The sequence below is a fragment of the Trichogramma pretiosum genome, unplaced genomic scaffold (genome assembly GCF_000599845.2).
Source record: "Trichogramma pretiosum strain Unisexual culture from Peru unplaced genomic scaffold, Tpre_2.0 scaffold174, whole genome shotgun sequence".
NCBI lineage: Eukaryota > Metazoa > Arthropoda > Insecta > Hymenoptera > Trichogrammatidae > Trichogramma > Trichogramma pretiosum.
The window spans coordinates 28,151-44,257 of record NW_019640842.1 but is presented as its reverse complement, the minus strand read 5'-3'; the positions used below and the strand labels follow the sequence as shown (position 1 = coordinate 44,257).

At 42.3% G+C, this 16,107-nt stretch overlaps 1 protein-coding gene across 7 annotated transcripts; it reads left to right on the top strand.

Annotated features, from left to right (window-relative positions):
* Positions 1-2,079: 2,079 nt before the first annotated feature.
* LOC106651757 (phosphatidate phosphatase LPIN3) lies at positions 2,080-14,885 on the top strand. Of its 7 annotated transcripts, XM_023463560.1 has the most exons (14): positions 6,073-6,355; positions 7,705-8,125; positions 8,207-8,391; positions 8,467-8,887; positions 8,969-9,433; positions 9,511-9,623; positions 9,704-9,909; positions 10,331-10,573; positions 11,077-11,552; positions 11,682-11,805; positions 11,894-12,969; positions 13,054-13,157; positions 13,363-13,452; positions 14,364-14,453. In XM_023463560.1, the coding sequence occupies exons 2-13, from the start codon at positions 7,925-7,927 to the stop codon at positions 13,442-13,444; spliced, it is 3,696 nt and encodes a 1,231-aa protein (XP_023319328.1). In that variant the 5' UTR covers positions 6,073-6,355; positions 7,705-7,924; the 3' UTR covers positions 13,445-13,452; positions 14,364-14,453. The 7 variants fall into 7 exon arrangements, with proteins under 7 accessions (XP_014225902.1, XP_023319328.1, XP_023319327.1 ...); XM_014370416.2 differs by lacking the exons at positions 6,073-6,355; positions 13,363-13,452 and adding an exon at positions 2,080-2,363 and having other exon boundaries at positions 14,364-14,885; XM_023463559.1 differs by lacking the exon at positions 13,363-13,452 and having other exon boundaries at positions 10,385-10,573; positions 14,364-14,885.
* Positions 14,886-16,107: the final 1,222 nt, after the last annotated feature.

Below are 16,107 nucleotides of genomic sequence, written 5' to 3'. Positions count from 1 at the left end.
GAACTGATATGTGGATATTGTTTGTCTCTGCTACAATATTCTTTTTACCGTTTATTATTGTTAGTTGGAAAACCGACTAGCGTACTATACACTGTAACGGGGAGCGCCATGTAAAAAAAGTCGACTAGCTCGTGCCACAATATCGCTCGTCGATACCTCGCTTCGACGAGCTCTGGTGGTGATCCCCTCGTACAGATGCTCGACGAGCCGTTGCTCGTCGAGTAATCGCGTTGCTGAAAATGGGTCGAAATAGGCAACACGAAATAAATAATCAGTCGCGAATTAATAAAAATGAAATAAAGCGATTTATTCGCATGAAAATTAATTAGTAATAATTCGATTAAATTAGGGCCGCACGCACGCTCGCAATGAATACAATAGACACTCGGTCGCTTACTCGTCGCTATGACAAAGTCGTCTACAGGATCCACTTGCACAGGGTCGTCGCTCGATCCGCGTTAATTCGTTCACGCGCAAGTTCACAATCACACTTTGACCCCCCGGACACGAAGTGAGGGTTCGCGCGCTACCACGATCGATCGTAGGTCCTTCGATTATTTATTATTATCTGCTCGTCGTACAGTAAGTACGGCGAGCCGCGCAAGCTACTTTTCTGTAAATTCAAATCCGCGCTCACGACTTGACGCGCGAATTATAATTCCGCGTTACAATGTATAGAGGAGGAAAACTTTACCGGTGGATATCTTGTACCAACACCGTAACAAACTGGAAGTGCGACCAAGACAAGATCAAGAGTTCTTTTATAGTATTTTGAAGCCTTTTTACCGCTTGCGAGTTCTTGATGCGCCATCTAGTGGTTAGATGTGCAAATGTTAACTTATTAAGTGATTATTAAATCTCAATAGTCATTTGTTTTGGAAAAATGCTGTCCATGTCCAATTTGAATGTGTTTCAATAAAATATTGAATTACCATCTACTTTTTAATTTCATGAAATTGTAAATAGAAAGGATTATAATTTTTTTTACTGTAGTTATTGCGTGTGTAATTTTATTTATTTTTTTATTCGTTTTTCCATCAATCAATGAAATTAAAATGTTGTTTTAGCATTAATTAAGCAATGTAAAAATGACAGAACAATTGGTATTTACAATTAAACCCAGCAACGATCATGATAATCCCAAATCTTTACAATACAGATAGAAAATGCCTCTCACATCCCCAATTTTCGCGTAACTTTCGCGCACACATTGCCAATAAGCGCATTATGCATACGCGATCAATTCAATCCGCAGTCCGTGCACTAGACTCTCACGATTTTTTGGCAGACGCGCGTTTCATCTCGACCGAAAACTTTTCGCATCCCGCGGGCTAAATTTAAAATCCTCCACCTGTGTGTACCGCGTCCGGTCTATCTATCGAGAATCTTCTGCTCCATTAGAATTCCTCGATATTTTTCCTTCTCCTTCTTCCTCTCCTTTTTTCGCTCGATTCTCGACTTCTATTTTCCTCGCGAGCTTTTGCGTCGGATCAAAGCATCCTCTCCTTTATGCATGCATAGGTCTTGTTTGTATACGATAAAAATCTCCAGACGTCGAGTTCGTCGTCGGAGCTGCTTTTGTTGACCCTCCTGCAGCGCTTTCAGTGCATGTAACAACTCAATTTTCTCATTCACGGTGCTGCGCGCCTTGTAGGCGAAAAGAGAGGAGGCAGAAAAAAAATCTACTCTTTGTTGTAGTTTTTTTTTTTTTTTTTACACACAAATGTGTCGAGTGCCAAGAATCACTATACTACTATCTATCCGTATGTGTGCGAGTGTATGCATCACGACGAAGATATTATATAGAGAGAAAAGAGGAGGTAGGGGTCGAGGCTTCTTTCATAGACCTTGACGAATTCTGTACTCTCAAACTTGTATATCTGCACGTCTGTGGTTTGCTCTAACGCGGCGTGTGTAAATGTGCGAGTGTGTATGTATGTCTGCTTGTGCAGTTCGCGACGCGCTGCGGATAATAATCATACACAAGCACACACACGCACACACACATACATACATACAAGAGAGCGGCGAGTCGCTCGCGCGCCAGTTCAAGTTTAGTTGCAAACGAGACCAGCCAGCCGTAAGGTTGCATATCACATTGTGTATCATTAGTGCACGTTACATATCTATATTTCGTAAAAGTCTTATTACTACTGTACGGATTCTTATATATTATATATATACCAAAAAACGTTTAGTATCGGATAATACATGCATCGAACTGCAGTGTGCTGTGTGTCTAGTGAACAGTATTTTTTCTTCTCCTCGACTTCGGTTCGATTTTTCCACAGCTGCCGTGGAATAGTCGTGCGTGTGTATACGGCATGATGGACGCGGCTCGTCTGCAACGGTATCTGCATTAGGTAAAAATAAAAAGAAATTATAACCACGATTTGATTCAATTATTACTACTTATGCGTAATTTTCGAATTGACATTTTAAAATGTGTGTCTGTGTGTCACGGTAACTGATCACAAAATAATCTATATAGTTCTGCGGAAAATACTATCCACATTTTATATAATAATATACACTAATATTGGTCATTGTGGACGTCATCGTCGCTTTGTATATTGTTTTGCCCTGCGACTGAAAAAAAATCTAAAGCTTTCCGATTTTTCGCTCTAGAAATGTAATATACTCGTTTTCGCACTCAACGCCGAACGGTAAATCGACTTATGATAAAAGGGAATCTAAATTCAAAGACCCCCGGACAAATATTTAAAAAATTCTGAGCTTTATACTCGTGAGTCTTACAGCCATAAAAAAAAGCTCGTGCTGACGTGAAAAGCTTTCGGCAGCTCACTAGTGTTACTGTATCGCAAGCCCGCTGATGCAGAATCTGCATATGTATGCGCGCGCGCGCGTGTGTGTGTGTGTCTGCGAAGCTGTGTGCTCGCGGTGCGGTCAACGCGGAAAAACAAATCGCGTCGCTTAATTGCACGCGCGAGTGAAACGACACGATTTATTATTATTTTTCGGCGCGCTCGACACGACTCGTGCACTCGAGGACTCGTGTTTGTATATTCTTGTTTTTTTTTCGTTGTAGTGAATTATCGAAAAATATTAAAAAAAGAATTATTTGCTCGATTTTTCGTGTATTCGTGTTTTCTTGTATAGATCGAATTTATAATGAATGGAAAACAACAGTTTAAATGTTACAAAAAAATCAGGCCAGTTTTCGATTACTTTGAGTACGATAATGTCACTTCGAGTCTTCACCACTAGACGGCGAGTACCCAGAATTTTTAAATCTGCAAGTGGCAAAGTCAAAATAATGGTATAAGTCAAGCTTTTCAAATGGTCTCGTGATCAATGTAAATGAATTCACAAACTAGCCACAGCAAGGCTAAAGCAAATATACATCAACTATTACGGCTAGTGGAAACATGGGCGCCTACAGTATCTACAAAAATTTTGTACTTTGATTTAAGTCGTGCTGAGCACGCAAATGTATTACACCATCATAATAAAAACATATGTAAAAACTAAAAAAAATACTAAATGGTTTCGTGATCTTGTTAATCTAGAAGTTCGTAGATTGGCATAGTTTCTAAATTTTTTTAAAATATCCAAGTTCTGGTTTTAATAACGCAGGTCAGGTATCTTTACAACTTAAATTTGATTATCTTTCGAAAATTTTAAATCTAAGAAATTAAAAGAAACGTTTGAAAAACTATTTAAAATTTGTGTCATTATCTATATGACCACTTCAAAAGACCTTCTCATGATCAAGAAATTTCAACCTAGGTGTCATCGGGCGCCCTTAATTTATGCCAACCACAAAGCTCTCGTTGGGCCGCAAATAACGAATAAATAATAAATAATAATAATGAAATAATAATAAATCATATCGTTTTTTCGCGCGCGCGCGCAATTAACGAAGCGATTTGTTTTTCCGCGTTGACCGCACCGCGGCACACATATAATGTACAAGACAACGACGATGCGCTCACGTGCATACACACACAACGTTGTTATACGTATGTGTAATTGCAAAATTTCACCGCTGCATGTAGATATACAAGAGACACACATCCGCGCGCTGACTCATATGTACTACATCGAAAACATCAAACTTCAACTCTAGCTGCGGCGGTGGTGGCGACTGCACTTCGAGTTTGCGCGCGCGGACAAACAAACACCCGCGACACGACACGAAAGTGCGAAAATATTTATCGAACGCGCGCGCGCGGGTAATTTTCGCGGGTTTACGCGGCGCACATACGCGTACCGATCAGCGCCGATCGTTGGTCTTTTTTTTTCTCTCTTTTTTTTTCAACTTCCTGTTTTTGGAGCAGCGAGAAAGAGAGAGAGAGAAATGAACTCCTTTTTTTGTGTACTACATACAACTCGTCTCCGTATACGCATAATAAGATATGCACGCTGCAGTCAGCTGAGCGCGCAGCGTCACATAACAATCATAATGATAATGACGCGACGATGTATCGCTGCACTTCTGCATTGCAGTTGCGCAACGCGTGTGTGTGTATATGTATCGAGTAATCGCGATGGTGCACGGAGTATCGTAACGTGTGCATACGTCGCGATTACCTCATACGGCAGTTTGAGTGCAATTACATAGACACGCGGCTTGATTATAACGAGCCCCCGCTTACACGTACGATATAAACGTTTTTTTTAACTCGGCTTGGAATAGTTTGAAAATTAAGAGGAGAGGAATAAGGAAGAAGAGAAGATTGTTGTGTCTTCGAGATCGATTTGCCAAAATTTCGCGAATATTCTCACTTTTTTTTCACTCTCTCTCTCTCGAAGTCGTGTCTCGACTTTTGGCAAGCTGCACCGCACGCGCATATGCACACCAACACGCGTGTTACATTTATACGCGTATATTGTATAACGAGTGACAGCTGCGACACACGTGCCAATCCACGTGTGTGTGTGTGTGTGTGTATGTGAATGTATACACGTAATATCACACACACGTCGCTCTCAGGCGCATACCTATCTATCTGAGAATGCGGTAGCAATAATATATAGTTAAGAAGAAGCTCAGCTGCACGAAATTTGGCTCCCGGCTATAGAGAGGCGTCGTCGGGGGCTTCCACTCGTATCAACTTTCCTTATAACACTACGACGACGACGAGCTCGGGCGAATAAACCATTTTGCATTGGTAATAATGTCGCTGCAAATTATCGCATCGACGCGCGGCATTTAATCGACATTTCGTTCATCGTTTCATCATTATACATCGCGATATAGAGTAGACAAAGAGCGAAGAGAGAGAAGGCGAGAGCGTGCGAAATACGCATTATAATAATGTATGTGCAAAAAAAAGTGCCATTTCATCATCATCGTCGTCGTCTTTTGTAGCATAGACACGCGCTCTCGGCGCAACAACCAGTGAGAAACGTGGGTTTTATTGGGGAAAATCCCCCCCCGTTTCCCCCCACCTCCTCCTCCTCATCCGTCGCGTTCGACTCTTTTTTTTTTTTTCATAATATAGGTTGAATAGCATCGGCGACTCGTCGTCTTCTTCTTCTTTTTCCTTGTTTTCGAGTGTACATAAAATCACGCGATATTATATGGAGCTAACGGACACACGTACGATTAACGTACAACAATGCGTTCGAAAAGTATAACGTTTTAACGTTAATCGAGGCGTTGAGTGTGTGTGAGTGTGCGTCGATCGATATCAACAACAGGCCATTATCTCGTATTACATCAAACGGCTATTATAAAATAGGACCAGTAAACGTTTTTTTATTAGAATAAACATATAATAATATCGTTTTTCAACCAAAACGAAAGTAACGTATATCGTACACCAAATAGATCAATTCGCGGGGCGCTCAGCCGAGGCACCTTTCTCCCACCCTCCTCCACCTCCTCCACTATATACCGCCTCGTGTGTGTATGTATGACTGTCTGTCTCTCTTCTCCTCCTTCTCTTTTTCGCGCATAATATACAGACACTCTCGCACACACACTCGACGTTTCGCGATGATCTCATACGCGTAACTGACTTGCCTGCAAAAAAAAAAAAAAAAAGAAAAAAAACCGTACGCAGCGGCCGTAGTGTATCGCGCCGCAACGAGCGAACAGCAGCAGCAGCAGTGAGTTCAGTCAGTAGTGTTTCGGAGCGCGTATCGTCGAGAACGCGCACGTCGATATATATACATACGAAAATACGATTGCGGAGCTCTCGCGCGTGTATATGTGTGCACAGTAGTAGTATATAGTGCTTCAAGAGTGTCTATAAGATACGACTACATGCGTGTATATCGCTCCAAAGTCCAAGTGTCATCGGTACATAGAGAAAATATTGCTACGACCGCATGCGAGGGGCGTCGAGAGCAGCCAACGATTGATTCGCGCGTGGATTACGGAAAGGTAAAAAAAGAAAAAAAAAAAGAACAAAACTAATTCTCTTTCTCGCCCGTGACAGTTGACTGTCACATGTGGCCTGCGGTGCTCTGTGTGTGCAGCGTGCCGTGGAGATAGATAGATGGATAGATTTAAATGACGTATACGATCGCGCGCGGAGAGGCCAAGGTCTTACGTCGTCGTCGCCAAACGTATAACGATGTCATCATATATATAAATCGCCGTCGTGTGCAGCAGTATAGCAGTATAGAAGATGCATATATAAAACGCGCTGGTGTGTCGTGTGTCCCCTCTCTACATATATATATATATATCTAACGTAATATCGCGTGTTTGAACTTGATAGTATAGTAGGTAATGCATGCATACGTGTGTGTGCGTTGGAAACACACGTCGCGAGATAATCGATTCTTCGCTGCAGCAGCAGCAGCACACGAAATTTGCGCCCGTGCGAAAATTCTAACCTTTACTCTATATCTCTACTACTACTACGTACTAAGAACGTGTGTTGCGCGTGAGAGACAGAGAGAGAATTTAAAGGGAGTCGAAGGGATGGCTACTGCTAGTACCTTCCGCCGACTGCTGCTGCTACTCGCAGTGTATATAAGTGCGTTCAATGTGCATGTGAAAAGCAGCAGCAGCACCGCAAACTTCGTGTCCGTTCTAGCATGACTGCGCGTGTATGTACAATTCTATATACATAATATCGCACAAGAAAGATGATACGGAATTTGTGATTCGTCACGATTTGCAATCGTTTTTACTCGCTATTAACTGTCTCTTGAGTCTGCGCTGCTTGTGTTAGTATGTATGTATGTTATGTATATGCGATGTTGGTACATACATATATACACTGACGTGTGTCATTGGCGTGTGTGAGTGCGCGAGTACTCGTGTGTCTCTTTGTAATGTATAGAGTTTGAGTTTGAGTTTGACAAGGTTTATTCAAGTTCATCTCATAGAGATAGTGAACTAATACCAACTGAATTACATACAATTTTACATACAGAGTCTCGCGGATCGTAATAATATCTATAATTGACGAAAATCAACAACAACGGCGGGGGTATAACGAGAGGGGGAGGGAGAGGGAGAGAGTGAAAATTACAGGTGTTTTTAAAGCGGTGAAAGGATATAATCGATTATATATATATCTCTCTCTCCCGCTCTCTTTTATATATAACGTGCACGCGCGTGCGAGAGTTCGCAGTCAAGTCAGTCCTCCTATCTGTCTTTGTGTACGAGCGCGTATTTATTATTTTATAATTACACCTGCCTCTGTCTGTGCGTGTGTGTGTGCTTTACTTTTGTGCCTTGTGCTAATCGTGCGCGAAACTTTTCTTTGTCTGTTGCAGGAGGCGTCTGTCGTGGAAATCGATCGTTGATTTATCAGCTGCGGTATAAAATAAGCCCCAGCGCGTTCGAGCGTAATTCGTTTTGACAGTTAGCCAGAGAGCTAGCTAGCTTTAGAGCTCGCAGCAGCAGCGAGGCGAGTTGTAAATCAACATCGTTCGAAAGAACTTGAGGATTTAACCAAACGATCCTCGAGTCGATTGGGATCGATCAGCTGTTATTATGTTACAAGTATCGAGTAGCATGAATTACATTGGCAAGTTCATCAGCAACTTTCGTGACTTTTACAATGAGATCAATACAGCGACGCTCACCGGTGCCATCGACGTCATCGTGGTGCAGCAGCCCAATGGCGAATACAAGTGTTCGCCATTCCACGTACGCTTCGGCAAGCTGGGTGTACTGCGCTCCAGGGAGAAGATTGTGAGTACCAAGACTTTTGCTACTCGTCGTGCAACGATGAACGTAGGGTTGAATTATAATGAGAATGATGTTTGTCGACAGGTCGATATTGAAATAAACAATGAGCCCAGAGATATTCACATGAAGCTCGGCGAAGCTGGCGAGGCATTTTTTGTGGAAGAAATTCTGCTGTCCGAATCGAGGAGAGAGGATATCGCTCCCAATCTAGCCTGCTCGCCAATACCCAAAGATAAAGAAGAAGATCATTTTCCAGTTGATAATAAAAAGTATTGATCACTTTATATATTTAAGCATTTTAACCATTCTATTTACACATATTAACCATTGTGTTTATTTTACAGTAGATTTAATATACTGTCAGATCTACCCGATGAGCAACATGAAATGATTCTCAGAGATTCTGTCATGTCAATTGAGCGTGAAAAATGGGAACAAATGTCAGCTTTACCAGCAGATGAAAGAGAAAACTTTCTGATTGAACATTTTTCTGAACTTCCTGTCGATCAGCGTGAAAAGTGGCTTCAAATTGCTACTCTGACCACCGAAGAACGAGACAAGATTTTTAATGAATATTATGGAACTATATCTACAGAACAGAAGCAGAGAATTATCAGTGAACAGTATTCAGCTTTGAGAAAAGAAGATAAAGAGAGACTTTTCAAAGAAAACTTTCCAGAGTTGCCAGCTGAACAGAGACAAAAATTAGAGAAGGTCCTTATCACTGATTGGAAGCAGAAAGATGCTGGTCACTCTCCAAAAAAGGTAACAAAGAGTCCTCAAAAAATATAAATTGATAAAATTATCAAAATAAAAATAACAAAAAAAAAAACCTTTGTTTTGCAGACTAATCGCGAAGCTGGATCAGCTGGAGAATGCGAAGACGAAGAGGTCGAAGATGATGAAGAAGACGATCGCGTGAACGACGAAGAGGACATCTTCGACATGGACAGCATAAATCAGGACGACAAACCCAAGACACCGCCAGCCAGCAACGCCAAATCGTTCGTCGCCGTGACCGCGAGCGACCGCATCAGAAAGATCAGCGTGGTCAAGAACGACTTCCGTCCCATCAACGACGACGAATCCAAGGCTCATCTGCCGCAATCCACTTCCTCGTCCTCGTCCTCCATCAGAAACTCCAGAGACGAGACGGCGAACGACGACAACAAAGCCGGCAACAAGCGCAAGCGCAAGCGTAAGAGCGTCATGAAGAGGAAGAGCACGGCGAGGAAGATCAGCGCTCAGACCAGCAACGAGTCCAACGGCAGCAACGAACATCCCAAAGAGGACAACGAGCTACCGGAAAACGTGGGTGTCGAATCGTACGCGATGCGCTGCTCGAACCATCAATTTGGTGAATTTTAATTTGTGAACTTCTTCCACAGGAAACGACGAAATTGGATCACAGCGCCGAGACAACGGCCGCTTTATCCAAGATAAGCGTAACGCATCCGTCGACCGATTTCCACTTCTTCAGCGACACCGAGGTCACGACAACGTGAGTTTGAGAATTTCGCAGATATATTTGATCGTCGTCGATTACGCCCCCAGCTCTCATTCGCAATCGTTTTTTTACAGCAACAAAGATTCGAGGCCGAACTCGCCGATACAGTCGGACACGGAATTCGAGGTGCAAAAGATCACGCAGGAGAGCAGCGTCGGCCAGGAGAACCCGGGTGGCAGCTGGAAATGGGGCGAACTGCCCGTGAGCGCTGCGCCGCAGCACGACGTATCGCTCGAGGCGCGTCGCGATCCCGTCGACGCATCCAGCTCCAACGCCGACAGTACGTGCAGTTCTTTTTTTTTACTTTTTTTTTACTTTTTTTATTTATTTTTACACTCTTTTACATATATATACGTACACGCGAGCGAGGTGACGATGGCACAAAAATAATCATTGTCGTAGGTGTGCTGCAAACCAATATTAGCAACTATTATAATATCGATTTTCTATGATACACGTGGAAAGCGACACCGACACTTTTATCATTGATTTTATCTATTAAAAGCTTTGTACATTATTTCTATTTCTCTCCATTCATCGCTACGAGATATTCATTTTTTATAAATATTACGCTATACTAAAAACCGACGTCATCGTTGAAACAACTTTACTCTTTTTTTTTTTTTAACACATTTTTTTTTTGCTCTTCTTTTTAAAAAATTAATCCTTCCATTTTGTCAAACACCCCAATCACAACACAGGCACAGTTAAGAAAACTAACGTGAAAGCAATAAGTAATAATAACTCTAATCCAGCTACCGAGGCGCACCGCTCCATGCTCGGAGGGATGTTCTCGTTCATGAAGAAAACTTCGCGGGTCAGGCACAATCCGGAGTCGGAGGGCATTTACCTCAGCGATCTCAACGCCGACGAGCTCGACCCGGAGGTCGCGGCGCTCTACTTTCCCACGTCCTATCGCGGACCGGGTGGTAACGCGACCAAAGGTATCCATCATCATCAACAATGCCTGGCGCGGCGCCTTTTGATTAGGAACATACGATTTTTTTTTCTTTTAGTTTTATAATGCACGTTATACTCTAATCTCATATTTAATTTTAAAAACATCGATTGGATCATCGTTAATTTTTTTTTTTTTTACTGTTTCTTTTATTTTTCTTTGCTGCTGCTCTCTCGCTTTGCTTCTGGCTTGTTTGAACTGTACTAACGATGTTAACGTTTGATTTTGACCAAGGACTGACGCGCGTGTGTATATGCACGGATATATAGAGAAGCTCGACTCGTGTTTATCGAGACTGATCGACCTTTGAGATGTATACGCTAATTTTAGACTCGCGTGTATTTTTTTGGGTAGATTTAGTGAAAGTTACGACGATTTTCGGTACTATTCCACGATACTTTCACTATATTTACTCTCCGTCGAGTCGACCTAGATTCCATAAGTTCATCTAAATTGTGGCCAAAAATTATAATCCTCTTGTCTCTCTAGAAAAAGCTCGCGACGAGGAGGACGCCGAGTCGGGTAACGGCCCGTCGCTGCCGCAATCGCCGAACAGCGTCGCGGGCGCCATAGGAGGCCCGAAATCGCTCGACAGCGACTTCGACGAATCATCGACAACGACGACCAATCGTCATCATCACCATCGTCATCATCATCATCATCATCACGAGCATCAGGACTTCGAGTCGCTCGACGTCGCCCTCTCGCTGTGCGGCAGCAATCTCGACGAGGCCACGTTCCAGCGTCACCTGCTGAGCTTCGAGGACTGCTGCAGCGAGCCCAAGATCTTCGCCAATCCCAATCTCACCTGCCGCATCAACGGCAAGTATTACAATTATCAGATCGCCAGCGCGATGATCATGACCTACGCGGCCTATCAGCGACACCTGAACAAGAACGCGGTTGAGATGTTGGAGGGCGGCAGGAAGAAGAGCGACGCCGCGAACATCGCCGCTACTGCCAAGGTAAGATGCCCGATAATCATATGTACCGTGTATATCGAGTGCTGTGCAAACAAGACTCGACGCGCGACTAACGTCAATGTCGATGACTCATAACTGCAAATACATCTTTATACTTTTTCCTTGTAATAGGATGCAAATGCCGCCGAGGCCAACAGTACCACCGAAGCCAGCGGTGGTGGATACAGCTCGTGGTTCTCCTGGAGAAGATCGAGCCAGCCTGCCAAAAAATCGCCCAATTCTAGCTTTATTAAATGTAAATATCATCGGCGCAACTTATCGAGCGAATCGGAAAGCAATGTTTCCCTAACGTATAACGTGAATTTGTTTTTTTGCTTCATTAGCCGACGATCCAGTGGTAACTCCGGCGGTCGCGTCGACGGAGGCGTCGTCGGAAACGAACGCCGCGGAAACTTCATTGGAAGATCAACAAGACCACAACAGCAGCAACACCATCGTGAATTCGGACTCGTCGGACAGCGTCGTCAGTAAGACCACCATAATAGTCAGCGAGGATACCCAAGTGAACGCGTCGGAAATGACCAACAGCGTGGAGAGCTTCGGCACGAGTCAGTCGATCGCCACGAGCTTCAGCGACGCGATCGAGGACAATAGCGCGAAATTGGATTCGACGACGCAGCAGCAGGCGTCATCGGTCAACAAAGACGCGTCGAACGAGCCCGGTTACTGCGCCGGCAACGAGGCCTCGGACGACGACGAGGACGACGTCGAGAACGACGACGACGACGACAACGACGACGGTGGCGATCGTGTCAACGAGACCACGAGCGCCGCCATCAACATACCCAAGCCCGGCCCGGGCCGTCACAGCCTGTCGACCGGCGGTGGCTCGGCCGACCACTCCAGGGTTTATTACAATTATCAGAAGTCCCTGAGGCTCACCTCGGAGCAGATCGAGAGTCTGAATCTCAAGGACGGCGTGAACGAGGTGGTGTTCAGCGTCACGACGGCCTATCAGGGCACCACCCGCTGCAAGTGCCACATCTACAAGTGGCGCTGGGACGACAAGATCGTCATCTCGGACATCGACGGCACGATCACGCGCTCGGACGTGCTCGGCCACCTGCTTCCCATCGTGGGCAAGGACTGGGCGCAGATCGGTGTCGCCCAGCTCTTCACCAAGATCAAGGAGAACGGCTACAAGCTGCTGTATCTGTCGTCGCGCGCCATCGGCCAGGCGCGCGTCACCCGCGAGTATCTCAAGAGCATCAAGCAGGGCAATCTGTCGCTGCCCGACGGCCCGCTGCTGCTGAATCCGACCTCGCTGCTGTCGGCCTTCCATCGCGAGGTCATCGAGAAGAAGCCCGAGGAGTTCAAGTCGTCGTGCCTGAACGACATCAGGAAGCTGTTCCCCTCGGACTGCGAGCCGTTCTACGCCGGCTACGGCAATCGAATCAACGTGAGAGTGCACTCGAGTTTCAATGAATAAAAGAAGGAAAAAAAAACACGCTCGATAATCCATCGATTTTTCTATTTTCCGCAGGATGTATGGGCGTACAGAGCCGTGGGAGTACCATCGACCAGAATATTCACGATCAATCATCGTGGCGAACTGAAGCACGAACTAACCAACACTTTCCAATCATCGTAAGTATCCCATCGGCAAAATGCAAGGAAAACCCATTCGTAAAAAGCTAGCTGAAGATTAGCGTTCGTGTTTTAGGCTGTCTTTATTTTTGATTTACTTTGTTGAGCACTCGACACGAAGAGAAATTATTTATGAAAAAAAAACAAAAGAATTACTCCTCCACAATGCTTAGACTAGGTTTTATAAATCTTTCTATGATTGCAGCTATTTAACTCAGAGTATTATTGCCGATGACATTTTTCCAAAGCCTCGCAACCGAGTTTGGTCACTTCCAGCGTCATTTTAAGTACTTTCGTAGGTGTTTTGTTTTCGAACAAATTTTCACAAAAAGAAACAATTTTTACTCTCGCCGATCATCAATTTTTTTAATTCCTCCGTTCTTGTACATAATAAATTGCATTCACTTCGGCTCAATCATAAAATTAATAACCATGTCTCGACATTATATCTTAAGTTGGGAATATGAGTTAAAGCTTGGACAAAAAAAAAAAGAAGAAAAAACGAATAATTGAGTGTTTAATAATTGCGATTCATCATTCGACGGCTTTTGTGTCATGACGCAAAGTTTTTTAAAACTCGTCGTATCGTTTAGTGCTCCCGAAGTCTTAACGAAAAATTCATCCTCGCAATCGCAACGAGACAGTGTTAAAACTTTTTTTTCTCCATTTCTTTTTATTAATGCAACGATATATTATTATATTCTCACTCTACTCGAGTATAAAACGACTAATACGGCATATCTTTCGTCTTGCTTCGTCATTAGTAGAATAACAAGTGGTTTTTGTGATTCCTTTCAACAATTTTTTCTTACTTCATAGATAATTGGACGTCGAATTAATCGATATTGCGCATGAATTTGCGTTTCTCAAGGCACCTCTCCAAAACATTTATCATTGATTAATAATTGCAGAATACTTTGCTTTGACACTAATACGTATTTATTTATGCAATTTTGCGATTCCTTACACCTCTTTTATGTGAGTCGTTGATTTTGATCTCTGGGATTTAAGCGTGAGTGTACGCTTTTTTCAACTCGATACACGAATAAAGTACACGTCCGCCTTATCTGCGAACAATAAATTATGCCAAACTTGTTGATCGACACACTTGAATCTCGTGATCAATCTCAACGCGAACTTTTCGTATCTTAATGCGCGTGTGTCACGTCGACTTATCGTGACTTTTTCTCTCTTTCGCTGTTTCAGGTACTCCAACATGAGCTACATTGTGGATCACTTTTTCCCGCCGACGGCGCGCGACGAGGTGGCCGGCGACTTCGGCAATTTCTGCTACTGGCGCGACCCGATCGACAGCTTGCCGGAAGCCGAGCAGCTGATCGTGGCGTGAAGACGATGAAGTGCCTGGCCGCAGCGTATGAGATACGCCGCGACTGCACACACATTGCGTACGGAAGTTTTTGTACTTTATGCATGGGGAAAATTAACTTTTTATTTTTTTATCCTTTTTTTCCCACGATGCACGTCTCTCTCTCGATTCCACTGGTGCGCGTTTATACTTGTGTAAATCGATGCGATCGTTTTGCACGTATACGCGACAATCGTAAGAAAAAAAGGAGCAAGCAATAAAAGTATTATAATTAGATGCAGCAAATGCAGAATTGCTATTGTAGACTTGCGTAATCGATCAGGAATTCCCTAAATGTAACTTTTCTCTCGTGTAAATGATTATTCTAGTCTTAAATGCAGTCGACTACGTATAAAAAAAAATGATAATTACACTTGATTTTATGTATGTATTGAGTAAAAGAAAAAAAAACGAAACGAAGCACTACTTTGGTGCTGTTTCGTTTTTGACGTTTTTGGTGATGATAGTGTAAAGTGTATAAACAAAACGAGGCGTAATTATGACAAAAAAGTGTTTTTTCAAAGCTTGATTGAACGTTGACATTGTGATATTATATAATACGTGCGCATAAATGAGTTCTGCACTGTGAAATCGATAAATGATTGAAAAAAAAAAAAATTGTACATTGAATATGTATTGTCTGCTTGATGACTAATGGAAACGGACTGAGAAATGTTTATGTCTCTATGTCTGACCATGATAATGTGAATTTCACGGGATTAGCATTCCAAAGCAGATTTGTTTTTTTTTTTTAATGTTTCTATTGGGTTATTTATATTGGAATAGGTTCGTTAATCAGATTCTATTGTGTATAAATAAGTAACTTTAGGTATAAACATTCTTTTTTTTTGTAGTATACGAGGGAAGCCCGTAGTAGAAATGTTATCGTATTTTATGATTTTCATTGAATTTTTGTATTTTTATATCTCTGAAAATAATATGATTCTATTATTTTTATTAAAAATTTTTTGGATTTTAATTTAGGTAGCAACCTGTACTTTGAAACAAATATTGTTTTAACTATAAAGCTTACGTTTCATGTTTCGAGACAAGTAAGAGCTATCGTCTTATAATTTTGATGCAAAATCACAAAAAAAACTTTCTAACCAAATAGTCTAGGCAAATATATAACTTCCTACATCTGAAAACGTAAGCCATCGAACTAGACAGTTATAAATATTGAATGTTTTTATCAATAAATATATTCACTAGAGATAATAGTTACATTGAATTTTTAATATATTGAATTAATTAATCAATTTAATTGTGTAGCTTTTAAAGGGCTCTTAATGAAAAAAAGGCTGTTTTGAGTTTAAGTGAACAGATACGAGCCTAAAATATCTTGTAAAAATGTAAATTATTTATTTCTAAGTAAAATATTTATTCAAATTGAATTTTCCTACTCGTAAAATAAGCATGAGTGTTCAACTGTACATACTCCAAGTGCTTTTGTTGTAAAACGTTGACCGTTTTTCTTACTTATGTCGAGTTAATGCATCAAATAGTTTTTATTGTTTCAGCAGCGTTGCGATATCTTCATTATTTCTTTTTTTTACAATTATGAATATTATCTTTTTTAATAAT

Bases quoted from the DNA above. Each gene is read 5' to 3' on its own strand.
- LOC106651757 (XM_014370416.2), top strand. From the start codon at position 7,925: ATGTTACAAGTATCGAGTAGCATGAATTACATTGGCAAGTTCATCAGC. The intron at 9,434-9,510 runs GTGGGTGTCGAA...CTTCTTCCACAG, and splicing joins ACAACGAGCTACCGGAAAAC to GAAACGACGAAATTGGATCA. The intron at 11,553-11,681 runs GTAAGATGCCCG...TCCTTGTAATAG, and splicing joins ACATCGCCGCTACTGCCAAG to GATGCAAATGCCGCCGAGGC.